The sequence below is a fragment of the Neophocaena asiaeorientalis genome, unplaced genomic scaffold, assembly GCF_003031525.2.
Source record: "Neophocaena asiaeorientalis asiaeorientalis breed wild unplaced genomic scaffold, Neophocaena_asiaeorientalis_V1.1 scaffold629, whole genome shotgun sequence".
In the NCBI taxonomy this organism is placed as follows: domain Eukaryota; kingdom Metazoa; phylum Chordata; class Mammalia; order Artiodactyla; family Phocoenidae; genus Neophocaena; species Neophocaena asiaeorientalis.
The window spans coordinates 6602909-6623739 of NW_020175468.1; the positions used below are offsets into that span (position 1 = coordinate 6602909).

The 20831-nt window shown below is 52.3% G+C and overlaps 1 protein-coding gene and 1 pseudogene across 4 annotated transcripts in view; one reads left to right on the forward strand and one right to left on the reverse strand.

The window, feature by feature from the left end:
• The window catches only part of POU2F2 (POU class 2 homeobox 2), a 103168-nt gene that overhangs the window by 72986 nt on the left and 9351 nt on the right, over positions 1 to 20831 (reverse strand). The window contains exon 1 of one of the 4 annotated variants that reach the window (XM_024768772.1): positions 12357 to 12373. The exons of 2 other annotated variants lie outside the window; for them this stretch is intronic. Coding sequence is in view for 1 of the 2 variants with exons in the window: in XM_024768766.1 (XP_024624534.1) it covers positions 1 to 31 (31 nt within the window). In the remaining variant the exon portion in view is untranslated. Of the gene's footprint in view, positions 2330 to 12356; positions 12374 to 20831 lie in introns of those variants that run through there. One more of the 4 variants, XM_024768766.1, reaches the window with a different exon arrangement.
• LOC112415369 (transmembrane protein 25 pseudogene) lies at positions 7870 to 10635 on the forward strand (annotated as a pseudogene).

Here is a 20831-nt window from a genome sequence, read left to right on the forward strand (position 1 = left end):
TCCCATCGGTAGGCGCCGCTGTCTTCGCCATGCGCGTCAGCTGCACAGCTCCGAGGGGATGGCCGAGGAGGAGCCGCCGCCGCCAACGCTACCCCCGCTCCCGCTCCCGCTCCCGCGCCCGCTCGCTGCCTGCTGCTGGCGCTGCTCTGGCCGCTGCTCCTCGCCTGAGCTGCCGGCGCGAGCCCAGGCGCGCGCCATCCCCGGCTCCCACCTTGTCCCCATGGCAACCCCGGGCCCAAGGATGCTCAGAGAGAGAGCGCGAGCGAGAGAGCGAGGGGGGAGAGAGGGAGAGGGAGAGGGCGGGGAGCGCAGGGGACACGGAGGCAGGGAGAGGCCCCAGACTCACAGAGACACAGAGATTCACAGAGACAGAGACACGCAGAGACACGCAGAGATAGGCTGAAACAGACAGAGGCTGAAACAGATAGAGATGCAGTAACAGAGAGAGGGGAGAGGGGTGGGGAATAGAGGGGGACACAGAGACAAGGAAAAGCACAGAGACCTACAGAGACACACAGAGATACACAGAGACACACAGAAGGAGACAGAGGGGAAAGGGAGGGGCAGGGAGCAGAGGGGAACTCAAAAGCAGGGAGGTGCCCTGAGGCCAGGAGACTCACAGAAACACCCAGAGACACAGAGACATCCAGAGACAGAGACAAGGGAGAGGGAATAGGCAGGGAGCACAGAGGACTCAGAGGCAGGGAAAGACTCACAGAGACAAAGAGATGCCCAGAGACAGAGACATAGAGTCAGAGAGACACAGAGACACACAGAAACATATGAATACAGAGACAGAGCGAGAGGGGTGGGGAACAGAGGGGGACTCAAAGGCAGGGAGATGTCCTAAGACCCAGAGACTCAAAGAGACACCAGAGACACAGAATACAGGAAGGAAAGGGAGAGAGGAGAGGGTGGGAGTACAGGGGATACGGAGGCAGGGAGAGACTAACAGAGGCAGAGAGATGCCAGAGACACACAGAAACACGTAGACACAGGCATGGGCGGGTGGTGAGGAGAGAGGTGGGGAGAGCAGATGGGGACATGAAAGCAGAGAGAGGCACTAAGAACCAGAGACACTCAGAGACAAAGAGATAAGGAGAAGAGATCCATGCAGAGAGAGAGATGAAGAGCCAAAAAACAGCCACAAAGAAGCAGACAGACAGCAGATGTGAATAGTCACAGAGAGAGAGAGACAGAGACACAGATAAGAGAGAGAGACATGCAAGAACCAGAGATAGGAGAAAGAGCCACACTCAGAGAAAGAGGGAGGAAGAGGCAAGACAGAGCTGGAGAGATAGAGAGATAGGAAGACACAGAGACAGAGACAGGCACAGAGAGATAGACACGGAGATAAGAGAGACATGCAGAGTCAGAGAGATATGAAGAAAGAGCCCAAGAGAGGCAAAGCCAGAAAGACACTGACAGAGACCAAAAGATACAGAGACTGAGATAGAGAAAGAGAAAGAGGCACAGAGAGAGAGGGGCAGAGGCAAGGAGATAGATGACTTGTGAGATGTAGACAGAAACATAGAGAAACATAGGGATTCCGAGAGGGAACCTAAGAGACAGAAAGCAAGAAATGTGCAAAGAGAGACACAGAGGCCAGGACGGAAAAAGAGACAAGAAGAAATACAGACAGAGACAGAAAGCAAAGACAGAGATTTACAGAGGCAAAGTGATGACGCAGAGAAACACAGAGATACAGAGACCTGGACAGAGACTGCAAGAGACAGAGGAGACATCTAAAGAGACAGAGAGAGATATGGTCGATGGAGACAGACAGACACTGGAAGAGGCGCCCTGGTGGACAGAAATCCTTAGGGAGGTACAAGACAGAGACACCAAGAGATAAATGGAGAGTCCGAAATACAGAATGAGACTGGAAAAGGTGTGTGTGGCAGGGTGGGGGACAAAGAGGCAGAGCCTAGGGAAAGCAGAAAGGTGCAGGCTGGGGTGAGGGCAGAGACCAGGAGAGGAACAAGGGGGTCTAGGGGAGCGGAGGGGGAGAGAACAGGAGAGCAGGTTGGGGGAGACAAAAATAGCAGGGAGGGGAGGGAAGCAAGGAGGGCAGGACACGGTCACTGAACACCTCCCCTGTGCCCAACACAGTAAGGCTGGGGAGGGAGAGCAAGGAAAGGGAGGCTGAAGGGGAGGGGACCCTGGGCCCCGGGCAAAGTCGGCTCCGAGTCTGAGGAGGACACGTGGCCGCCGGCCCCGGCCGGCGGGGGCGCTGCGGTGCAGGGCGGAGGATGGGGCTGCGAGTGGTACCCAGACCAGGAAGGGGTTTGGGGGAGGAGGGCGCGGGCGCGCCGCGCGGTCTGGGCTCAGCAACTGCCTGTCGCTTTGTTACCCGTCATCCGGCTGCCCCGTGCCGACTGAATGGGCACACAGGATCGTCGCGTTGGGTGCGTGAGAGAAACATGAGAATCACCAACTGCCCACGTGTACCGTACCGAGAGGGCTCCCGGGACCTACAATGCAAGTGCGTAACAGAAATAAATACAGGAAACACCTACCCCGCGGGCGTACAAAGTAAGTACACGGGACCGTGCAGCGTTCTTAACAGACACGGAAGTACCTACTACCCCGTGTGCGCAGCAGCCTCTTGGGACCCACAGGGTGTGGACAAAACAAATAAATGCAAGCAACACTCACCCCACGTGCATACACAGTAGGTACAGGGACTTTCGCAGCCCGTGCATAAGAGACATGGAACCACTTAATACATCCTACACATCACAGGCCCTCAGGCCCCACCCACACTGACTGTGCAGGACACAGATAAACACAGGAGATGCCTGCCCCACCTGCACACAAACTAGGCACACAAGAACTACAGGGCATGGACGGAGGAACCACATACCAAGCAGCTTGCCAGGATCCACAGCGTGTATGCACCGCACAAATGAACGCAGGGAGGATTGTATGGCCTGTGCCCATAAAGCAGGCGCATGGCCTAATGGGCCTCCCTAGTGTCAACGTGGGAGAGGCCCATGAGCAGATCCTGGAGACCCACAACATGAGTATAACGCAAGTTACTATAAGAAACTCCCACTCCGTTTGCAGACAAAGGCACATGGGTCCCGCTAGTAAGAAGGAAACCCCCCAGAAAAGGTGTGTGTGTAATGACAACACAGGAATGGCCCACCCTGGAAGGAGCAAGGAGGAACACAGACCCTGCAATGAACTACCCAACAGACCCCGGTATGTGTGTGCACAACAGACAGAGGATGACTGCCAGAAGGGAGGTTCCAGGCCAGGGCTGGGGCCAAGGACAAGGATGGGCTGTGCTCTGCCTCGCCCCCCAGCACCTAAAAGGACGGCATGCGGTGAGGGCTCATCCCTTCTAAGAATGACCAAGTATGTAATAATTATGCGCATGATGAATACGCACTAAGGACACTAGTACCGGTGTTAAGGATCCAAAAATATTGATTTGCTACGTGGGAAGTCCATCCATTTCAGATGCTCACTAGACAGGATGCTGAGTGGCCCACATATGATAGGTATCCCCTAATTATCCAGAATATCTATATCAAGCAGAAGCTGACATTCCTCATGTACCAGAAGCAGATGCAGGAGGACAGCCCTGGGGGCAGGTTGTCCTAAATGCTCTCGAGGGCTCCACCCAGCCCTGAGTCATAACCCTGCGAGGGTGGAGGCAGCCACCAGGCACGTTCGGAGATGTATGCGGGACACGGCACACAACGCTGGGAAAATGTGCATGTTCTGCCTGCTTCCGAAAGACCCCCGATTCCAGAAGTGTGGATTCCTCTGAAGAGTGTGTGTGTGTGTGGGTCTGAGCGAGAGCCGTGTCTGGGTACAGATATGCATGCACGCAGTTCTTCCCCTGTGAGTGAACTTGTGTGCTTAGCTCTCACCCTTCCTCGTTCGGCCCATTCACATTTCAGAAACTTGTGTAAAAATAACGGTACCTGGTGTTATAAATGCAATATGTTGTAAGCTATGGATACTTATAATTGTGTCTGCATATCTGAACGCACCTCTGGATAGAGGCACGTGCTTGCTAATGCAACGTGTCTGTTCACGCATCTGTGGCCGTGTGTGTGTGTGTGTGTGTGTGTGTGTGTCTTTGTGTCTGGCTCACAAGTCTTGGGTCTCCCTTACACCCCTGAGGGTGAAGGGGGTAAGATATGGGAAACGGAGGCACACGGGGTGGGGGAAGGAAACAGAGAAGGAGGAAAGAAGTGGTACAAGAAGAAGGGGGGTTAAAAGAGAAGTAGAAGTGGAATGGGACCTCGGGAAGGAAGGAAGGAGGCCGTGGGGACAGAGGCAGACAGGAGACAGTGGATGAGAAAGGGCGGAGCACGGGGACAGCAGGTAAATGGATGGAGAGAACGGAGGGGAGACTGGAAGAGAAAGGAGGTAAGTGGGGCGGACAGGAGACCAGCGAGTAGAGAGTGGGCTAAGGGTGTCAAGAAGAGGGACCCAGACTGGGGAGAGGAGAAAAGAGATGAGAGATGGAGGGAAGGAGGAGAGGGAAAGAAATCAGAGAGATAGAGGTTTTTCTGGCCAGTACAAAATTTAGAGATTTCCCCAAGGTCCTCCCATGGGAAGGTGTTTGAGTGGGGCATGAAGGGGGATGGCAGGAAGCAGAAGAGAGGAGGGAAGAGAAATCATAACTCAGCATCCCGGGATGGGGCAGAGAGCTGCCTCCAGCATCCCAAAAGGAGCTGAGAGAAGGGCTCCTGGGGCCACAGAGAATGGTACCCAGAGCCAGCCCGAGGGGTGGAGGCAGCTGCAGGGGGAGGGTCCAGGAGGCGGTGGTAGGAGGAGCTGGCTCAGAGAGAAGGGCTCCTGGGCCACAGAGAATGGTACCCAGAGCCAGCCCGAGGGGTGGAGGCAGCTGCAGGGGGAGGGTCCAGGAGGCGGTGGTAGGAGGAGCTGGCTCAGAGAGAAGGGCTCCTGGGCCACAGAGAATGGTACCCAGAGCCAGCCCGAGGGGTGGAGGCAGCTGCAGGGGGAGGGTCCAGGAGGCGGTGGTAGGAGGAGCTGGCAGACTCAAGGAGGTGAGGGCTCCGTGGTACAGAGGTTTCCAAAGGCCAGAAGGGCGGGTAGGAGTGGAGAACCAAGGACCAGGTAGAGGAAGAAGTTTAGAAAGGAGCAGAGGAGCGAGAGCCTGCTGGCTAGAAATGGCCAGGGCAAATGGAAGAGCAGCCGGAGAGCGACGTGAAGGCCACCGGACATCTTGCAGATGGGCCTAGCGTTATGCACTTCCAAGGATCGAGAAGCTCGTCTAGGTTGTCTCTCCCAGAGCATATGATCCAGTTCCATTTAAGAAACATTCACTGAGGGCTAGTCTGCGCTAGGACCGTGCTATGAGCTGAAAACACAAAGGTGACCCTCACAGAGATCCTGTTGTGGGGAGGGAAAAGACAAGAAATACGCAGTTACTGACACACTCAGCAACGCAGATGAACCCGAAAAGCAAAGTGAACAAGGCTTGTCACAGGAGACTATATACGATAGGATTCCATTTACACGAAATTCTAGATAGAGCGAAACTCTAGTGACAGAAAAGTAGCTCAGTGGTGGAAAGGAGCTGGGATTGGGAGGAGGGACTGTAGCAAAGGGACAGGAGGGAACTTTGGGGGGTAACGGAGATGTTTTGCGTCATGACTGGGGGCAGTTACATGACCCTGTGTGTGTGAAGACCCATCACACTGTACACTTACAGTTGGTGAGTGACTGTATTTAAATTATACTGCAATAAAGCTGAGCAAAAATACATAAATAAACAAAAAATTATGCGCCAGAACGTTAAGGCTCAAGATAGGGAAAACTGTGCTCAGTAGGAACCAAGAGGAGGTGGAGGGGGCAGTGAGGGAGGGCTTCCAGGAGGAGGTGATGCCTGAGATAAGACCTTAAGGATGGAGGTGGAGGGCAAGGCGTTTCCATGGAAGAAGGACTTTCATATGGTAGCAGGTGAGGACTGAAAAAAGTTCAGTATGCCTCAAACACAGAATGCAAAGTAGGGCTATCAAGTAATGAGAGTAGAGAAAATCAAGGTCCAAAATACAAACCTCATGACCATTGGGAGTACTGGGTTGAATAAACCCCACCTGCACCTGCAAAGGCCCACAAGAGGGAAACTGCAAGCAAGACAGGACCGGGAATTGCTCATCTGCCCTCGGCCGCCCCACAGACAGGGGCTCCTTCCCCTGTCCTTCCGGAACTTCATTCCTGCTCCCTTCACGTGGGAACGTCCCTCCCCACCAGGCAACAGCCTCTGAAGTGGGCCATCCCCCCGCCCCCGCAGTCCCTGCCCACGGCCCACATCTATCTGCAAGCTTGCTGGCCCCAGTGGATCCCTCCGGCCTGGATTCCATGTGGCCACTGCCCCCTGGTGGCTGGAGCCATACATTACTGAGGATGAAGGGACAGTGTCAAGGCCAGGGCCTAGTCTCTGCCCCACCAGAGCCCAGTCCAGACCACCCCCATCAATGTTCCCCCTTGCAGATGGCCTCCTCCTTGCTGCATCCAATAGGCGCTTTTCAGTCCTATGGGACTTGCCTTCTCTGCAGCACACGGTCACAACCATCTTTTAAAAATCCTCTTTACATCTAAGAAAGTTCACTCCTCGGGTTCTCCTGCTGTCTCGGCTGCTCTCCCAGAGTGAATCATCCCTACCCCAAACTGTCTTCTCTCTGCTGGTAACCCCAAATTTGTCTCCAGCTTACCCCTCTCTCCTAAGCTTCAGACCAGATATCCAGCCACCTCCTGGTGGTCCCAAAGGCACCTCAGAATCAACAAGTCTAACCTGAAATGCCTCTTCCCCATCGTGCCCCCCCAACACACACACACACACACACACACACACACACTTGAGATCCCTCCCCCCATAGTAGCAACTCCATCCTATCTAGCAATGAAGTCAAGAAAAATGGCCCCCAGCCTGACAGCCTCTTCCTCACATTCATATCCAAATCAGGCTTAAAATCGAATTCAGTTCATTTCCCGCCTTAATATTAAGATGAAACGGTGGGGAGGGATAGATTGGGAGCTTGAGACTGACATGTACACACTGCTATATTTAAAATAGATAACCAACAAGGACCTACTGTATAGCACAGGGAACCCTGCTCAGTATTCTGTAATAACCTGAATGGGAAAAGAATTTGAAAAAGAATAGATACATGTATATGTATAAATGAATCACTGTGCTGTACACCTGAAACTAACACATCATTATTAATCAACTCTACTCCAATATAAAATTAAAATTTTAAAATAAATAAAATGTAGGAACCAACTGAAAAAAACAATAAAATTATTTTTTTAAAAAGATGAACCATATGAAAATTACCAATCGTCAATCAGCTTTTTTTTTTTTTTTTACAAAAGAGCAGTTTCAAAGAATTCAACCTAATATTTCTCAAATGCGTCTCCTCTTCTCTTCCCTGCCCCCAGTGTCCTGGTTCAGGCCTCCACACCTTCTGCTTGGCCCGATGCACCTGCTTCCTACCTCGCCTCCCAGTTTCCAGTCTGGCCACTGGGGTGATTGTTCCACAACGTGCCTCTGATGAAGTCCCTGCTTCAAACTCTTTCAGGGCTCCCTGCTGCCAACAGGACAAAAGCCAAACCCCTTCACCAGCTTTTCAGGCCCTTTGCAATATCTGGCTCCCCTCCCCCTCCAGTCCCTGCCCACCATGCATCTTATCCTCCGACCACACCGGACCACCACTACTTCCTTGAATCCGCCTCCTCTTACCTCCTGGCCTTGGTACATGCAGTTCCCTATAACTAGAATGTCCTTCCCACTCTTCTCCCCCTGGCTAACCTATTAGACTTCAAGAACCAGCTCCCAGAGGCAGGGGTGGGCATGTTTTGTGATCCCCGCCTCCCGGATCCCCTCCTCTTCAGCCCAAATCCAGAGGAGAGGAAAAGGGGCGTAGATGGAGTAAGGGAAGCGGGCAGGAGAGAGCCGGGGTCGGGAGAAGGACGGTCCCTTTGGGGGAGGGGCACGTGTACCCGAGTGTTTATGCGTGTGTGTGTTTGTGTGTGTGTGTGTGTGTCTGGGCCTGGTGCAGGCTGCATGTTTGCTGGCTGTCTCTGTGTACCTGCGAGTGTGTGCCTGTTTGTCCCGTAGAGTCAGCGCTCAGTTCTGTGCCTGCAAGGTGTACAGTTAAGCTGGAGATTGCCCAGGTTGGGGCCAAGTACCAGGAAGTTCAAGGCCCAGGCCTCCTGGTCGTCCTTTTTGCCCTGGCGCGTGCAAACCCGCCTGCCAACGTGACTTGGATCGACCAGGATGGGCCGGTGACTGTCAATGCCTCTGACTTCCTGGTGCTGGATGCCCAGAACTACCCGTGGCTCACCAAACACGCCGTGCAGCTGCAGCTCCGCAGCCTGACACATAGCCTCTCCTCGGTGGCCACCAACGACGTGGGTGTCACCAGCGCCTCGCTTCCGGCCGCAGGCCCTTCCCGGCACCCATCCCTGATCCCTAGTGACTCCAACAACCTGAAATTCAACAACGTGCACCTGCCGCGGGAGAACACGTCCCTCCCGTCCCACCTGCAGCTCAGTGACCTCAGTCCAGACTCCAGAGGGAAACCAGCGGACCAGCAGATGGCTCAGGACAACAGCCAGACAGAGTTTCTGGATCCAGAGCCCGGCGGCCTCCTCACCAGCCGAGGTTTCATCCGTCTCCCGATGCTGGGCTACATTTATCGGGTGTCCAGTGTGAGCAGTGATGAGATCTGGCTCTGAGCTGAGGCCAAGACAGAGGGTTCCTTCTTGGGCCCTGGGCACCCTCCCGGTCCTCCTCCAAGGCCTGGCCACATTGCCAACGGGAAGAGCCCATGCCACTGCCACTTCTGCTTGTCCTCTGGGTCACTGGTATCCTTGGCAAGGCTGGCAGCTGGACCTAAGCCCTTGTTCCAACTCTGGTTGAGGGCCTGCATGATTGCCTGTGCCCAGGCGGATGGGGCTCTCTGTCCAGGTGTGCCTGGAGGTCATCCAGCATCTAAGCGTGGCATGGCCTGTCTGCTTGGGGCAGCTCTGTGCCCTACACCGGTACTCCTCAGCACTGGGGGCATGCCTGGTTGGGAGGGCCCTGCACGTCCTGGATCTCCTTCCCATGCTATGCAGCTTTGTTCCCTCAGGGAAAATTTAGGACCCTGCTAGCTGTAGAGAACCAACCTGCCCTTGGCACAGGAACTCACCTCTGGCCCAGCAGCGCTGGCCAAGCACAAACCAGTACCCTTTGCTGCGTACCTCTCTGCCCCAGCCCCCCTTGGGCATCATAGGTTATACATTGGACCTTCTCCACTTCTTCACTTGGCATTAGACTTCCCCACTGGCCTGGGCCCTGGTGGTGCCAGCGCCTGGTGTTAGCACAAGAAAGGGGAAGAATGAGAGGTGAGAAGTCTGGTGCGTCCAGGCCGGCATGCAGCTATGCCTCGTTTTCTTACAGTGTTAACACTTTAAGCACGTCTTCCGGGGAGGGGGTGAGCGAGGGCCCCAGGGCCCCTGTCTGGGGCTTCCCCAAGTCTGGCCTTTTCATGATTCACTGTTGAGTGCCCTGAGCCCTCGAGGTTGACGGGTTCCCGCTCAAAGTATCCACCCCGCTATGGGACCCCAGCCCTGACTACCCCATTAGCAGGAAGCTGTTCTTCCTGTCCCATCCTCTGTTCTTTAGGGGATGGCCATAGTGGCACATAACTTGACAGTGCTGGAAACCTTAGGGGGACATGGAAAAAGCAGGGAGATCACAACCCAAAACAACCCGAGAACACTTTTGAAAAGCAACGTGGAAAAGACTGCAAATTAACAGAGTGCAAAGTGTATTTCTCCCTTCTTGATATCTTGTTTTGTAATTTTTCTCACGTCACTGCCAAGGACAGTGCTGAGCACATGGTAGATTCTCAATAAACTTGACTGAGTGAAAAAAAAAAAAAAAGAACCAGCTCCCATACCCTATGCTACTGTAAATCTCCAGTTTATACATTCATCCATTCCATACACAAGCTGAGGTACCTATATAAGTGTGACTTCCATGGAAGGTGCTGGGGATGCAAAGCAGGAGAGGATATAACTCCTGCTGTCAAGAGCTCAAATTCTCTTGAGTTTTCAAGGGGAAATCATTCTCCCGAAATTGCAGGGGGCATTAAACTCAGAGAGGACAGTATGAACAGAAAATAACGGACATATGAGGAAGAGCAGAGTGTGTGCAGACAGGCGGGCGGGTTGCTAGAGCACAAGCTGTGACAGAAAGATGCTGCTGGAGAGGCTGGATGGGGCCCAGTCATTAAGCATGTTTTGATCTCAGAGGCCATGGGAGTTTCATCAAGGGCAGTTTTGCATTTTTGAGTGGGGGCCAGAAAAATCAGGAAGCTGTTGCAATAGCCTAGCAAGAAGTACTAAAAGCTAGTATTACGATGTTGGTATCAGGGACACAGAGGAGGGCACAGGCTGGAAAAACCTTGAGGAAAATCCAGTCAGCAAGGCTTTACATTGGGATATGAGGGTAAGGGAGAGAGTGGTGTCAAGGGCACGCTCCTCAGCTGGATGCCAGGGTAGGCGGAGGTACCATTTGCTGAGCTGGGAGAAAATAGGAGGTGGCACAGAACTTATTCAATGAAGTTCTTTTGTTGTTGTTGTGTTTCTTTGTTTTTGGCTGTGCTATGAGGCTTGCGGGATCCTAGTTCCCCAACCAGGGACTGAACCTGGGCCCTCAGCAGTGAAAGCAAAGAGTCCTAATCACTGGACTGCCAGGGAATTCCCCAGTGAAGTTTTTACGGAACCTTTCTTTTTAATATAAATTTATTTATTTATTTTTGGCTGCGTTGGGTCTTTGTTGCTGCACGTGGGCTTTCTCTAGTTGCAGCGAACGGGGGCTATTCTTCATTGTGGAGCGCAGGCTTCTCATTGCAGTGGCTTCTCGTTGCAGAGAACGGGCTCTATGCGTGTGGGCTTCAGTAGTTGTGGACGCGGGCTCAGCAGTTGTGGCTCACGGGCTCTACAGCGCAGGCTCAGTAGTTGTGGCACGCAGGCTTAGTTGCTCCACGGCGTGTGGGATCTTCCCAGACCAGGGCTCAAACCCGTGTCCCCTGCTTTGGCAGGCGGATTCTTAACCACTGCGCCACCAGGCAAGTCCCTTTATGGAACTTCTTATGTCTGCAGTGCTCATGGGACATGCCCTGGGTCCAAGAGTTTATATTGGCTCTGCAGTCAATATTTGGACATATTTACGTGCAGTATCATGGAGACAGGTCTGCACTGAAGATTTGGGCATCATCAGTATACAGGTGATAGCTAAAATCATGAGGGTAGAGGACATCTCTCAGGAAGAATATGAAGAATGAGAGAGCTATGGGCCAAGGAAGGAGCACAGGGGAAGAGCCACATTTCAAAGGCAGGGCAGAGTAAGAGGAGCCCCTACAAGGACCAGAGAAGCTGTCAGGGAGGAAGGAGAACCATGAATGTGCTGTGTTATGGAAGCCGAGGTAGGCAGCCCCTACAAGGCCCCCGGTGACCCTGCCTCCTGATACTCATGTGCTTGTGTGATTCCTTCCCCATTGTGGGCTGGACCTAGTGACTCACTTCTAATAAATAGAATATGGCAGAAGTGATGGGATGTCACTTCCAAGATTAGGTTATAAAAAGGACCACACTGGGAATTCCTTGGCAATCCAGTGGTTAGGACTCCATGCTCTCACTGCCGAGGGCCCAGGGTTCAATCCCTGGTAGGGGAAGTAAGATCCTGCAAGCCAAAAACAACCAAACCAAAACAAAAAACACCACAGCTTCCTTGCCTGTGTAGTGCATGTCTTTCTTTTTCCCCACCTCTCCTGTCTCTCTCCTTCCTCCCTCTCTCTCTCCCTCCCTCCCCCTGTCTCTCTCTCCCTCTACTGGATCACTCACCCTGGGGGAAACTAGGTCATGCTATCCATCCACACACACACACAACCCAAGCCTTCAGAAGAGACCACAACCCCTCAGCTAGGCTGCTCATGGATTTCTGACCTGCAGAAACTATGAGATAATAAATGTTTGTTATTTTAAGATGTTAAGTCTTGGGTTGATTTGTTATGCAGAAGCCAAGGGAGGAAAGATTTTCAAAAGAGAGGCACTGGTCAATGGAGTTAAAAACTGCAGATAAAGACTGGAAAATGTCCTTGGATTTGGCAAGAGAAGGTCATTAACAAGCTCGGTGCAAATGGTTTCGGTGAGTTGAGGACTCAGATGGGAGATGAAGGCTGGGGCTGACTGACGAGCAGGAGTGCACGGACATCTATTGTTTCTGCCTGCCCAGAAGCCATTTCCCCACCGTCTATGACAGCTCCCTGATTTTTCTCTGAGTAACCACCCATGGCCTACCAGATACGTACGATTCCATGAGACTCTGTCCGCCAGGGTGCCCAGCTGTCCACAGGCCAAAGGGAGGTCACATGACTCAAACTGCACCAATCAGAAGCTCTCCCTGGAATTTGAATTGTGAGCTTACGTGACAGGACGCCTGAACCTGGTTGGAGCTGATTCATGCAGCAGCCAGGGCCCTGAGGAAACCGCCATTCCTTCCTGCTCTCTCGATTCCCGCCCCTGCCCTGGCTCCAGTCTTTTCTGAAGCTGGGTTCTTCGGTCTTTCCTTCCACTTTGTGTGCCACCTTTATTTCCTTCTAATAAATTCCTTGCTTGCTTAAGTTAGCAAGTCGGTCTCTGTTGCTTGCAGCCAAAGAACCCTAATTCATACTTATTTTCAAGAATTTTGGGTGGGATGAGGAGAAAGACAAAGGGCAGGCACTAGAGGGGGCACAGAGTAAAGGGAGGTAGAGGTTTTTTGTTCTTGTTTTTGTTTTTTTATTTAGGCTGCATTGGGTCTTAATTGCAGCACGCGGGATCTTTAGTTGCAGCGTGTGGGATCTAGTTCCCCGACCAGGGATGGAACCCAGGGCTCCTGTATTGGGAGCCCAGAGCCTTACCCACTGGACCACCAGCAAAGTCCTTGTTAGTTGTTAAAGCGGTAGAATTTGCATATATTTATAGGCTATGAAGAAGGAGCGAGAAGGAAGCACTGTTGAAACAGAGAAGGGAAGAATGAAGGAGTAATATTCTGGGAGTCATAATGATAGGCGATGCATGGGTGGAGAGGCTGGACTAGAAAAGAGCCTGGAGAAGGGAAGTGAAGGTGGGTGTGAATTCCTATAGGTGTGTATAGGAAGCTGAAAGAAAGGAATGACTGACTAGCCTTAGTTTTATTTGTTGAGAATGAAAGGGTAGGGTTGGGGGATGTTCATGGGAGCGTGGTGACTGACGGGGGTTGACCAAGAAGTCGGAGTGGCACCTATATGTACCACTTTGCCACCATTCTTCTCTGAGCCAATCTCAGCCACCTGAACCAGGGTTAGGGATGTGCTGATAGATGAGGCCGAGGCCAGGGTGTACAGGAACCCAGAGCGTGCCGCCCATTTCCCATTTGCCCTCCAGGCCCACCTCCACCCTCTCTGCCCGTATGAACAGCATCATCCAGACTGCGTTGCCCTCTGACTTCTAACTGGGTCATTCTGGATATGTTACCTCCTACTCCCAGCTCTGGATCAGTACCGTGGTTTGTTTGTTTGTTTCTTGGCCATGCCACGTGGCTTGCAGGATCTTAGTTCCCCAACTAGGGATCGAACCTGGGCCCCTGGCAGTGGAAGCACGGAATCCTAACCACTGGACCACCAAGGAATTCCCACTACCATGGTTTTTTGTCCCTTTTCTTTTTTGGCGGGGGGTGGGGTGGGGTGGGGGGGAGCCACGTGGCACGTGGATCTTAGTTCCCTGACCAGGGACAAAACCTGCGCTCCCTGCATTGGACGCGCGGAGTCTTAACCACTGGACCGCCAGGGAAGTCAGAGTACCGTAGTTCTGAGAGTGGCTGCACCCTCCACAACGCTGACGCTGCTCAGGTATGTTCCACGGTCTTACCGGGCTCCAGTAATATCATTTCCTCTCCTGACCCCTGCAGACCTCAGAGTGGTCCCAACTTCCCGCTGCCTTCACCTCCCTTGTTGGTTCTCTCAACCTGGCCCACACTCTGCAAAAAGTCCCTTCGTTAAATGATCTTTGAAATCCCAGCTGTGGTGCCCTCTGTTTCCCGCTGGGACCCTGGCTATTAGAGAGCTAGCCAGAGAGATCAGATGGTCCAATGTGAGGCTCTGGCTGGGCAGGGAAGGGAGAGGAGCCAGGAGGGGTCTGGCCAACTGGCAGAAAACAGAGGGGTCAAGGGAGTGGAGCTCTCTCTATGAGCTGATGCTACAGGTGTGATGGCAGCGGAGGCCTGCCAGCCCTGGAAGGAAGGTGCTGGGATCAGAGCAGAGGATACTGGATTTTGAACATGGAAGATAGTACCAGGTTGTGGTTAAAACCAGGGATTTTTAATTTGGGACCCAGAGAGTGCTCTGTTGCAATCTTGGCTTTGCCACTTTACTGATTGTGTCACCCAGGGAAGTGACTTCACCTTCCTGAGTGTGTATCCTTATCTTTAAAATACCAACCCTACAGGTTTTGGGGACGGGTAAACAGGTAAACCGTTAGCACAGCGCCTGGCATGCGGTATAAGTGCTCAGCAAATGTTCGCTGTGTGCACTGCCCTTCCGGGTCATGACTAAGTGTGGTCATGGGAGTGGACGGCTGGTGTGGGAGGAAGGTCACCAAGGATGAGGTGGAAAGAGACTAAGACGCTCGATAACTAGAAGGATGGGTCACCACACGGAGGTTAAGTATCCCAGCAGAACGGCGGGGGCTGGGGTGGACAGGAAGTCTGTGAGGATGTGCTAGTCTTCAGGAATGAGGGGGAGTAGGCAAGGAGTCAACAGATGTCAATGAGGAAGTGGAACAGAGGGTGATAGAACCTGAGGACCTAAGGCTCAAGGAAGCCTGGGTTCTGTGAAGCCAGATTAGAGTTGGTGTCTGCCTCATCTGAGTTCCCACAGCCCCTCGTACGTCCCTTTGAGATGCCCTCAGTGATCACATCCCCCACAAAGCCAGAGCATGGCAAGAGAGGGATTGGATCTGACCCATCCTCTAGTAGCTAGAAGTATACATTGGTAAATGATTGTTGAATGATTTGGGGGTGAGGGAAGGAGAAAAGTCATGGGTAACATTCAGTAAAGGGGCAGAGCCAGGATTGTAACACGGGACTCTCTGGGTCCCAAATTAAAAATCCCTGGTTTTACAGAAACAGACTCATAGACATAGAGAACAGACTTGTGGTTGCTAAGGGGGGGTCGGTGGGAGAGGGGAGGATTGGGAGTTTTGGGTTAGCAGATAAAATTATTATGTATAGAATGGATAAACAACAAGGCCCTACTGTATGGAATATGGAACTACATTCAATATCCTGTGATAAACTATAATGGAAAAGAATATAAAAAAGAATGTATAACTGAATCACTTTGCCGTACAGCAGAAATTAACACAACATTGTAAATCAACTGTACTTCAATTAAAAAAATAAATAAAAATTTAAAATCCCTGGTTTAAACCACAACCCAGTCGTGTCTTCCATGTTCAAAATCCAGTATCCTGCGCTCTGACCCCAGAACCTGACTTCCAGGGCTGGCAGGCCTCCGCTGCCATCACACCTGTAGCATCAGCTCATAGAGAGAGCTCCACTCCCTTCATCCTTCTGTTTTCTGCCAGTTTGGCCAGACCCCTTCCTGGCTCCTCTCCCTTCCCTGCCCAGCCAGAGCCTCACATTGGACCATCTTATTTACCCTTGACTTTGTTCCATTTATCTCTCTGCATACTCTTTACTTTTAATAACTTAATGCTTAAAAAAAAAAAAAGCAACCTCTTACTCAGTTTAAACAAATGTTTCCTGAGACCTTCCACACATGGTATTCCACCTGTCTGGAATACCCTTGCCCATTCTATCCACCCAAAGACCTCCTACTCCTCATTCAAGAATGAGCAGAAATTAATCATGAGGGAGAAGAAAGATAAACCAAAATGGTATCCTACCACAAAATTAAAAGTGTCTGACAATACCAGGTATTGGCAAGGATGTGAGGCAAAGAGAACTCTCACTCAGGGCTGGTGGGACAGTAAATCGGTACAAACAGTTTAGAAATTTGTCCGTGTAGTAGGCTGAAAAACGTCCCCCAGGGACGTTCCCCGGCAGTGGTTAGGACTTTGCCCTTTCACTGCAGGGGGCACAGGTTCAATCCCTGGTCAGGGAACTGAGATCTCGCAAGCCATGCAGCACAGCCACAAAAAAAAAGTCCATGGCTTAATGTCTGGAATCTGTGAATGACGTTATTTTATGTGACAAAAAGAACTTTGCAGATGTGATTAAAGATTTTGAGATGAGGAGACTATTCTGGATTATTCGAGTGAGCCCTAAGTGCAATCACAAGTATCCTTATAAGAGAGAGGCAAAGGGAGATTTGACACTGACAGAGAGGAGGCAATGTAACTACAGAGGCAGAAATTGGAGTAATGCAGCCACAGACCAAGGGATACTGGCAGCCACCAGAAGCCAGAGTAGGCAAGGAACAAATTCTCACGTGGAGCCTCCAAGGGGAGTACGGGCCTGCCAACACCTTGACTTCGGCCTAGTGAAACTAATTTTAGACTTCTGGACTCCAGAACTGTGAGAGAATACATTTATGCTGTGTTAATCCACTAGGTTTGTGGTAATTTGTTACAGCACTCATAGGAAACTAATTAGGCAGTACTGACCAAACCTGGACATACTCTTGCCCATGTCCAGGAATTCTCCAATTCTCCTTCCAGGTATATCCCAACACAAATGTAAGCATTGGGCTTCCCTGGTGGCGCAGTGGACAAGAATCCGCCTGCCAATGCAGGGGACACATGTTCGATCCCTGGTCCAGGAAGATCCCACATGCCATGGAGCAACTAAGCCCGTGCACCACAACTACTGAGCCTACGCTCCAGAGCCCACGAGCCACAACTACTGAAGCCCGCGTGCCTAGAGCTCGTGCTCCGCAACAAGAGAAGCCACCGCCGTGAGAAGCCCGCGCACCGCAATGAAGAGAAGCCCCTGCTCGCCGTAACTAGAGAAAGCCCACGCACAAAGACCCAACGCAACCAAAAATAAATTAAAAAAAAAAAGCATTTGTTCACACACACACCACACCACACACACACACACACACACACACAAACGTAAGAATGTTCACAGCAGCATTATACGGTACAGCTCCAAACTAACAACCCAATGTCCATCAACAGTGCAATGCATGAACTAACTACCTGTGGGATGGTCATACGATGAATACTATACAGCAATAAAAATGAGTCAACTACAAATAAACAGAACGTGGGAGAATCTCACAGACACAAGGTTGAACAAAAGAAACCAGACACAACAGAAAACATATTGTATGATTCCATTTATATCAAATTCAAAAAGAGATAAAGCTATTTCATTGAGTGACATAAAACTAGAAAGTTAAAGAAAAGCAAGGACTTATTACTGTAAAAGAAAGAATAGTGTTCCTAGCTAGGGGAAGAGGAGTTGTGATCAGGAGGGTGCACATGACAGAAAGGGGGTGGGGGAATTCTGGGGTGTTGCTAATGTATGTCTTATCATGGGAGGCATGGGTGTTTCACAACAGCTTATTAACTGTACAATTTATGTTTTATGCACTTTTCTGAATGTTATATTTCACAATTATATGTTATATTGTGATATTTGTTATATTTCACAAAAGTATCTTGGCGGGACTTCCCTGGCAGTCCAGTGGTTATGACTCCACGCTTCCACTGCAGGTGGCGTGGGTTCGATCCCTGGTCAGGGAACTAAGATCCCTCGTGCCGCATGGCCAAAAAAAAAAAAAAAAGTATCTTGGTGGCGGCGGTGATGGTGATAATTTTTAATAAAATGAACAGGGAGCTTCCCAATCCATGAAGATTTCCTGGGTCCCTCCATCCAGGGTCATCTGAGCACCCCCAGCCTCTGCTGTCACTGACCACTCTGGGCTGTGACCCACAGTGTGTCCCAGTCTGGCTCACCCACCAGAACAGGAGCTGTCCAGAGCCAGTGCCCAGGCTAGAGTCCTCTCAGGATCCCCAGCAGAAGCCAGCCAGCCCAGGGCTGGGCAACCGGGAGGCCTCTCGGAACATGTGCTGCTGTGCAGGTACACTGGGCCTGCCTCATCTACCACCTGACGTTGTCATTGTCAGGGCCCCTGTGTGTCTGCTAGCAATGTGGTAGGAGATGATTGCTGACTGAACAAGGGCGTGGCTGACTGTGCATTGCCACTTACCTTTGACTCAGTCCATCTGTCTCTCTACATCCCATTCAGGAATGTTCCCTAAGGCCTCCTCGAGGAATGTTCTCTGCCTGGAATGGCCCCTCTCTGTCATTCTGCTGAACTCCTACTCATCCTTCAAGAGCCAGCTCCAGGTTCCTCTCCTCTGTGAAACCATGGCCCGCCTTCCTCTGAGCTCCCACAGGCCCCTATCTCCCTTGGCTGCAGCCTGTCCATGTCCTGCCCCATAGAATCTTTCTCGACTTCTGAAGCTCTCTGATCTCCCTGGGTTGTCCTCTTAGCCTGGGTTTGACCCACTTAATAGGCCTCCTCAGGACTCTGTCAAACACCCAACACGGGCTCCGGCAAGCCCAGGCGAGCTCCCTAGCGCATGCGCGCAGGCAGGTCCTGGAAGCGCAAGACACTGCCTCGAGGTTCCCGCCACTGCGGACTCTTGGCACACACTGCGCCCGCGCAGGCTCCCGCGGCCTCCGGCTCCCGCGGCCTCAAGGTTAGGCTCCCTTACTTCCGGCATGCATTTGCCACGAAAGACGCACCCCCCGCTCCCCACCCCCGACCCCGGCTGAAAAGGGTGGAGCGGGCGGGGCCTAAGGCATGGGGCGGGGCTTGTAGGAGTGAGGGCCTAAGGAATAGGCGGGGCTGAAGCAGGGGGCGGGGGCTTCAGCAAGGAACTGAACTGGGGATGGGAGTGGAGGTGGGGTAAGGGCCAGGGCCTGAATCTTGTCCGCTAAAGAGGCTGGGCACACCGCTGGCAACCTGGAGGTTGGTGGGGAGACGCCCCAGGGCCTGAGAGAGAGGCGGACGCTGAAGTTTAGCTCAGGGTAAGTGAGGTCAAGCAGCAACCCCCACCCCCCAAGCACGGGAAGCCCCAGGTAGAGGAAGACCCCAAATGTTGACAGGTCGTGAAAAGAAAGCCTATGTCCCATACCAGCCAAGGAGACTCCCCTAGTTGAGGGAAGGAGAAAGCACCTGGAAGCCCCTACCTGCCTTCCCAACCAGACGGCATCCACCAGTGGAGAGCTGTTTTCCATCTCAGTGCTTCTCTACTCCTGAGGCAAGTCACTTCCAAAATCCCTACTTCACACAGCTGGCTAAGTATTAAATAGATCTTATCTAGGTGCCCAGCAGACATTACCTCCCTCCCAGAGAAGGTAAATGGAGACAGTCTGGGATCACACAGTAACTAGGTAGATCAGGTCTATGACTCCTGGACAGGATTCAACTCCTAGACTTGCCACTGTATCCCTGTATATCAACACAGGTCAGGGGTCCAGGACAGGTTCCCAGGCATGGATAGCTGCATCCTTTCCCCCAAGAAAAGCCGGCAGTTGGGAATCCCTGCCCTCCCCCTCCCCAACTCCCAGCCCAGGTCCCCTTCTCACCCAGGAAGGAAAGCCCCCAGTATTGTGTACGGAACTTGAGTTCCTACACTCTTAAAACAAGGAGTAGGGAAAGAGCAAGAGGCCACAACCTCAGCTGTAGCCACGGGGCAGCAGGAAGCAGTGTTTGGCCTCAGGGGGAGAAACAACAGAGATCCAGATTTAAGATTAGTAACTGTCCAGAAGCTGTGAGGGGTGAAGAGCCACCTGGAGAGGGGCTCTAGGCAGAGAGCACTGGCTGCTGACCCATTTGGTTTCCAAACCCTTGGGCTCTGTCGGCCTTGGAGATAGACAGCTAGACCACCTCACCGAACTAGTTAAAAAATACCAGCACTCCCAAGGACATACAGGAGCGAAGCATGTGTGAATGAGGTTGAGAGAGTCTATGACTCCAAGGCAGTATTTCCTCCTTCAACAGATGAGGAAACTGAAGCCAAAAGGAGGGCAAGACCGTGGCAGCAGCCGGCACATGACGGTCCAGCATCCTGCCCACCCTCCAGCCAGATACCAGGCGAGGAACTCCGGGATTGGTACTGCGCCCAGGCTCTAATCAGCTCCTTCCTCCAGCCCATAAAGGAAAGAGTACAGCCGTGATGCCCACCTATGCCCTATCCAGGGCAGTTTTATTGGTGTCACTCATAAAAGGCCTTTCCCATCAGCCCCAAGCCTTTGCCTTCCCTTTCTGAGAAAGAAGCTGGTTCCTGGTCCTGGCCTCCTGGGAAACAGCACAGTTGGTCTGATGCCGCTGCAACACATGTGTGACACTCGGTGCAGATCCATGTGCAAATCTGTGTCCAGCTTCGGGGAGCAGGAGAAGGGGGAGAGCCAGGTCTGTGTGTGGAAGCTGGGCAGAGCCCGGCTGGCTGTAGAGATGTGCAGGCAAGGTGAGCAGACCCCAGATGCACCCCAGCTCCAGTGCCCACTGCTGTGGCTGAAGCTCAGGGCTGGGGGGCGGTATAATCAGAGATCCTGAGAGAGAAGCCCTTAGGCCAAAGCAGTAAGTGGAACAGGCCAGGGCAGGAGCCCAGGAGATTTCAGAGGGGGCAGCGTGTGTGCACGCACACAGCCCAGGGTCAGGAATACGATGTGCAAGGGGCCTTTGGTGTGTGGCTATGCCTCCCTTCCTTTCGGATCTGCAGGCCTGAGCCCCTGGCCTCCTGAAGCTGAGGGAACGCACCTAATGGGCGGGGGGTAAGGGGCG